This window comes from Capsicum annuum, chromosome 2 (genome assembly GCF_002878395.1).
Source record: "Capsicum annuum cultivar UCD-10X-F1 chromosome 2, UCD10Xv1.1, whole genome shotgun sequence".
In the NCBI taxonomy this organism is placed as follows: Eukaryota; Viridiplantae; Streptophyta; class Magnoliopsida; order Solanales; family Solanaceae; genus Capsicum; species Capsicum annuum.
In genome coordinates this window covers 104,575,097-104,581,998 of record NC_061112.1, presented here as the reverse complement: position 1 = coordinate 104,581,998, position 6,902 = coordinate 104,575,097, and the positions used below count along the sequence as shown (strand labels likewise).

Here is a 6,902-nt window from a genome sequence, read left to right as displayed (position 1 = left end):
AGACTCGAGTCTCTAGTCAAGGTCAGATACTGAGTCTCGGACCGAGTTCAGGATTCGATTCTCTAATCGGGATCGAGAGTCAGGTCTTTGATTGGGATCTAAATTGAGTCTCAGACCAGGTTCGAATAAATATTTTGGGTTCGAATAAATAAATTATGCAATGCAAATTCAAATTGACCATGTTCCAATACATAAATCGGCCATCAGATGAAAACAAAAAACGAAAAAGTTATTTTCGCAAAAAATTACAATATGAAACCTTTTTTCTCTTCAACACAATATGAGAGTGCATGTTAAAAAATCTTAATGACTTTGTTGGTTGACTATCTAAACTTTCCATCCCCATATTGTAATCCCCTTTCTATTTCCCTTCCCAAATCCCCAATTATTATTATTGTTATTTTTTTAATTAAAAAAACACTGCATATCTATCAAAATTGTTCAACACATGAGTGATTTGCACCTATCTTCAAATATAAGGGACCAATTGTGTCGAAAGAAAGGAGTTAAAGCCGCGCGGGTTTAACATGGGTGGTCGGATGATGGAGTGGGCGAGAGCAAACCACTTGGGTGGTATACCTCGGAAATTGGTGATCACGGCGATAGGTACCTTCGCTAAGGCGGTGGTAAATGTAATGAACAGCACCACAGTCCACAACGGCGACACACTCATCAACCTAGCGAGATCCCGTCCTGCCGGCGTTCCTCTTCTCACAGTCAGCAATCACATGTCCACGTCAGTTGCTTTTACTCTCTTCATTAGGACCTCTATGTCATATAATGCACCTTAACGAGAGGACATGGCCTTAGATAGGAAAGGTGTGGCCAAAACAAGTTAGGAGGTCGGAGTGGGTTCGTGTTCGTAGATAGGAGTGTTGTCCTTATTAGTAGCCGTAGTACTATGCTTGTATCTTTCTCTTCTTTGGATTCTTGTTGATATATGTTTTTTTTCGGGTAGATTGCTTTTAGTATTATTTTTTGGTAGTATTGTTGTGTTACTGTCATTTATTGTGTTGTTCTTTATTGTCTTTTGTACCTCTTTTATATCTTTTTGGCTGAGGTTTTGTTGGAAACAGCCTCTCTACCTCACCTTTGATGTAGTGGTGAATTGCGTACACTCTTATCATCGTCAGACTCCACTGTGTGTGAATACACTGGTTATGTTACTGTTGTTGTTGCTTTTATTGAGCCTTTCTCTTGAAAGATTTTCTTTTTCAAGTTGAGTAAATAGAATTGGCGCAGGAGCTGGGCATACTTTGTTGGGTAAAACACCCATTGTTGAATTTAATGGTTTTAGCCATTTAGGTGTCAGATACTGTACAAAAACAACATACCCAGTGTAGTCCCACTTTGTGGTTTGGGGAAGGTAGAGTGTATGCAGAACTTATCTCTGCCTCATAGAGGTGAGGTCCAATAGACCCTCAGCTCAAGAAAAAAAACATGTCTAGAAAAAGATGACATGGAAGTACAAAAGACAGTAGATAGTAACTATTGCTATTGAAGTAGGTGAAAGTTCCACATTGGTTGGGGAATGGACTGACGGTTTGCTTATATAGACTTGAGCAATCCTCCCCCATGAGCTAGTTTTTGGGGTTAAGTTAGGCCCAGGTGCCATATCTCTACATGGTAGTAGAGCAAGGTCTATCCTCGTGTGGACTCCTAGTCCACGCGCTAGATGTGCCCTGGACGTGGAAAGGGATGTTAGAGTAGTTAAAAGTGCCACATTGGTTGGGGAATGGACTAGCGGTTTGCTTATATGGACTAGGGCAATCCTCCCCTCATGAGCTAGCTTTTAAGATTGAGTTGGGTGGAGGTAGTAACAAAAACAATAGATAGTAGCATAATAGTACTACAAAAAAATATTACTATAATCGAACTACAAGAAACAATAGATAGTAACATGAATCAATGAACAAGAAACTAAAAAAGTAACACGTCTACTATTAAGGGCGACAAGAAAATACACTCCTACCTATACTAACCTTCTAGGTAGACATTATTGCTAGGCTTGGCAAACGATTGTTGGTGACTTGTAATCCCAGTTAAGGGGCGATAAATTTTTGTGTATGGGGAGAGGACAACAAGTTCTTAAGTCAATCTTTGCTGATATTTGGGATGAAATGTGCCTTTATATTGCGGAATCCATATAGAGGATTCGGTATAACCAACCCCATTTTGGGGTTGAAGTATGGGTGATTATAATTTGATAATTGATCTAGTAATTTCCTGGAATACTTTGATCGTTGTAGTCATTATTCACACCATCTCTTATTTCCGGTTGTGTCTAACTGCAGGTTGGATGACCCAGTTATGTGGGCATTCAAAGGCTTTCCAATTTGTGATGCAAAGCTTGCTCGATGGGTATTGGCAGCGGAAGACATATGCTTTAAAAATACAGTGTTGTCATATTTTTTCCGGATCGGTGTGTAATCTGTTGGTCTGGTACACTTCTGTTCTTGAATTTCAATGCCCTATCTTTTTGGTGCTTTTATTACTTACGAACTTCATATTGTACCGGAAGATATGGAGACCATTCCTGCATATGTTTGGTGGGTGATTTGGAAGGAGAGGAACCAAAGATGTTTGAAAGTGGACATGTATTTTCGTAGCAGATGCATTTCCCTTTGAGAATATCTACACTATGAAATACAGTTGTATTTCCTTATAGGGCTTTTGGTGTAGGCTAGAAGATGTCAAATACAGTAATAGGATGATGGGTTTTTCTTAGCTTCCTACTGTAATTGTGAAGGAACTGATCTGTACGTAATTTTTTGCACAATTTTTGTGTGTCATGTACACAACCTTACCATTCTCAAAAAAATTAACTCCATATCATAGCAGGGTTCAAAAGTGAAAAGAAAAATGCAAGTTATGCTTTGTCAGTGGACAGCATTTTCATAGCAGAATTTTAGGTTCCCTTAGGAAGAACAGAACATGTTTTTGCATGGACATTCTATCAAGAACTCTGAGAATATCCGGCGATCATTTATTTTTTTAAAAAATCAGTAGAGTAGGAGCTTCTGGGTGTTGTGATGATGCAATAAACATCTTTGGAATCAGCTGTATAATTGAAATAAAAATGTGTAATTATCTATGTCTATAAACTGAAGTAGTGTCTCAAAACTCAAGGTTATAGCTGAGATTTAGCTTGAAACTTCCATATTAGCACTTACATGAATCTGCGCTCGCGCCTGTGGTTTCTGTGCCATTTACATGGATATCAAACTTTTCATATTGAGCAGTTGTTCAGATCTGCACCCATGCTTCTGCACAGCAAGCTTCCATATTGAGCAATTATTCATATCTGCACCTATGCTTCTGTTCCACATGCTTCCTTAGTGATCAGCTATTCAGACCTGGATCTATGACTGTGTGGTTTATTCTCCAGTAACATGTATGACACTCAATTTGTATTTTCTTATTTCCCCTGCTAAAACGAGAAGTGGAAGACTCTTAATTTGATAGGTAGTAGGGTTTTTGATGTTTTGGGTTTCATTTGCAGATCAAACATGAATCACTGAATTAAATACAGAATTTAATTGTTGGTGTGGGTTTCTTCTCACTGTATGAAGTTGTGCAGGGAAATGTATACCAATAACAAGAGGGGCTGGCATATATCAAGAACATATGAATGAAGCTCTTGATCGTTTGACTGAAGGAGCCTGGGTAATGCGTCTTTTACCCCTTGCCTTGAATTCTTTCATCTAGTTATGGACATTAGTGTCAAATTTTCTAGATATTTGCGTAGTCAATTGATCATTTTTTACGCTATAGGGGTTATTTTGCTATATGCTAAAATGGATATGCATCTGATATTATGTTATTCTAAAATTGAGGACTGAATTTAAAAATGATCCAGTATCGCTTATGTAACCTCCTTTCCATCCAGAATGCATCAGAATAGTTTACGATGTTATCAACAGTTCCTATTAAGTCTCCACTATATTGAAATGACATGTTTGGCTAAAGACCTTCAAAAATGGGCAGCTGCACACATTTCCAGAAGGGAAGGTCTGTCAAGAAGATGCTCCTATAAGACGATTGAAGTGGGGAACTGCCAGTCTCATTGCTCGTGCCCCCGTGACTCCAATTGTCTTGCCAATTATCCATCATGGTTTTGAAAAGGTAGGTTCTTGACGGAATAGCAATGCATACACAGAAATGAACAATGTTAGTTATGCCTAAATAGCAATTGACAATGGATCCATTCGGTTTTGGTTATTTTTGGTAGTAACACTTTATGGACATTAGGCGGGTCTTGTAGGATGGTCGAGTTATTTGGATCCTGTAATTGATAGTACCTGTCTGGTTATATATTTTACATTGGTTGTTTACTTCACGTGCTTCTGTGTGGATCTAATTTTATTGTAAGAATAAGGTAGTGTAGCTTACCGGATTAGAGGTCATGCAGTTCTAGAAGTGTTTTTAAACCACTCTGTTGCATTTATGGCACTGCTTCATTGTTGTTGCAGAGTCCATTGATCCTTTGTCAACTCAAGTGACAAGTCTTGCCAATATGTAGTTTTTTTCCCTTCCCTCACAACCCATCTTTAGGAAAGAAAATGAGAGTGGTCAAAATTCCGCAACTGTCATTACTTTCAGCTAACAATCTCCTGCTCTTCTTTAATGCTCAGTCCATTTTGAGGAGAGGAAATACACATATACTTATATATGCACACGTGCATCGGTCGTATTTCCATGGACAGGGATGTTTATTTTCGTTTCCTAATTAAGTAGTGATTATGAGGTTGTACCAGCTTTTATTTAAATAATTTAAATTTGATCCTTGGAGTTGTTGATACATTCCGTGGCTTGATCAATTTTCAGGTTATGCCTGAGAACTATGCTTTTGGGAGAAGACCTCCAGTTCCGTTATGGAACCAGGAGATAAAAATAGTTGTTGGTGAGCCAATGGAATTTAACCTTCCAGTACTGACAGAGATGGCTCTATCTCAATCTAGGGATTCATCATCTTCCAACGGGCGGTGGCCAAGAACCATCCTTGGGGGATTGGAACTGGACGAGGCAGCACAAAAATGCCTGTACATGACTATATCTGATCAAATTCGAACTACCTTAGAAAACTTAAGGATTTTTAGTAAATCTTATGTGAAGGCAGAGCAATAAAGTTGGCGCTTTCTGAACATTTATAGGGAATTCATAAGGTGCATCTGTTTTGAAGGTCATATTATATTGAGTGAATTGTAACTTTCCATTTCAAGATTTTGATAGTCTGAGGTTAGACTTTTCATCCCTTAATTGAGGGCATAGGGTAAGGCTTTCCGGTGTAATCCTTGTAGCTGTAATTTTTTGCCTTTTGAAATTTTCAATATCATTTTCACGAAATGAAAGAGATCACACCAGTTCTTGAAAACTGATTATTGTGAACTTCCTGCTTGGTTATGTTGCCTCGAACCTTCCTTTGATTGCAGACAAGGCAGATTCTTCACTAGGAATGGTAATTAGGGACCATGTTAAAGTGTGTGAAGTTACAGTACTCTTTTGTCCACCACTAAGGGGTCGTTTGGTAGAGCGTATAAGAACAATACAGAATATAGTGTATTAGTAATGCTTGTATTTAGTAATATTTATTTTAGTTATGCTTTTATTACATCGTATACATTGTTTGGTTTAATGTATAAGAAATAATACATCTTACATAATTTCTATAAAAGAAATGTTTGTTTACAAAAATATCCTTCTTTGATTTTTGTACACTTTTTTGCAACAAATTTCTTCTGTCATTTCAAACATGATTTGTACTCCTATTGTTGAACTAGTATATAGAGGTTTAGGATTAATTGTAAGATTTATGTCTTTGCGCTTAAATGTTACACTGACGGATTAACATTAGTTGAAACAAAAATAAAATACAAGACGTAAAATTAAGAAATAGTTTTAATTTTTTTAAATCTTTTTAAAGACCCTCGAAGTAAAGTAAAATATGCTATAGTTATTTAAATCAACTATTTATTATTGTAAATTAAAATAGTGGAAAAATAAATTGTGAAATGTTTTGAAAAGATTCACTATTGCAAATTAAAATGGTAGGAAAAAGGAATGATGATATATTTTGAGAGAAAAATTGAGGGGGTATTAAGGTAATTTAATAAGTTAGTGCATGTGTTTAAAGTCTTTGTACTAATAATAGGCAAAATGGTTTGGTGGACTCTTGTCCTATGTCTGTTTTGTAATGTAGATATTACTACTTATCTGTTTGTCATCTGCACCCTTTAACCCATTAAAAAGTAACATTTTAAACCCCTCTGACAGTATGTAACACAACTGCCCCACGCCAGCTTCCACGATACGTTTGAGTATTACATTAAATTTAATACCCACGTCAGCTGCCGCATCAGTCGCCATGTCATTTTTGAGTATTACATTACATTTTATGTCATTTTTAAAATGCTACATAAAAAATTAAATATTAAAATAAATTTAATTAGATAAATCCTTTTTATATATTGTAGAAATTCTAATACACAAAGACAATAAATTTTTAATTTAAATTTTCAACTATAAATTCTAATATGCAAATACAATAAATTTAATTAAACATCAAATTTATTTCAAATAATTGAAATTTCTCTCCAATTAATTTTAAAAATCTTCTGTGGCGATGACCCTCATCGAGTCTTAATTTTATTCAACCCCAACGACGATGCAATTGTCGGTGACAACGGAAATGAAGTAGTCCCAGCAACCCCAACTTCCTTAGTATCCATTACCCATTTCTTTTCCTTAACTTCCACTGTACTGGTTTTCCAAGATTACCACTTTCTTTACCTTTAACATCCTTTTTCTTGTCCCTAAAACTAGCAAAACTCGACAATGAAGTTGGTGGGGGGCGTTAATGGTGATGGTCATGGCTGGACGGGGGGCCTGGGTGAAGGGAAGGG

The 6,902-nt window shown here is 36.6% G+C and overlaps 1 protein-coding gene across 1 annotated transcript; it reads left to right on the top strand.

The window, feature by feature from the left end:
- Window positions 1-382: 382 nt before the first annotated feature.
- LOC107858880 (N-acylphosphatidylethanolamine synthase) lies at window positions 383-5,374 on the top strand. Its single transcript, XM_016703683.2, has 5 exons — window positions 383-736; window positions 2,295-2,422; window positions 3,581-3,666; window positions 3,988-4,125; window positions 4,828-5,374. The coding sequence occupies exons 1-5, from the start codon at window positions 528-530 to the stop codon at window positions 5,125-5,127; spliced, it is 861 nt and encodes a 286-aa protein (XP_016559169.2). The 5' UTR covers window positions 383-527; the 3' UTR covers window positions 5,128-5,374.
- The last annotated feature ends 1,528 nt before the right edge of the window (window positions 5,375-6,902 follow it).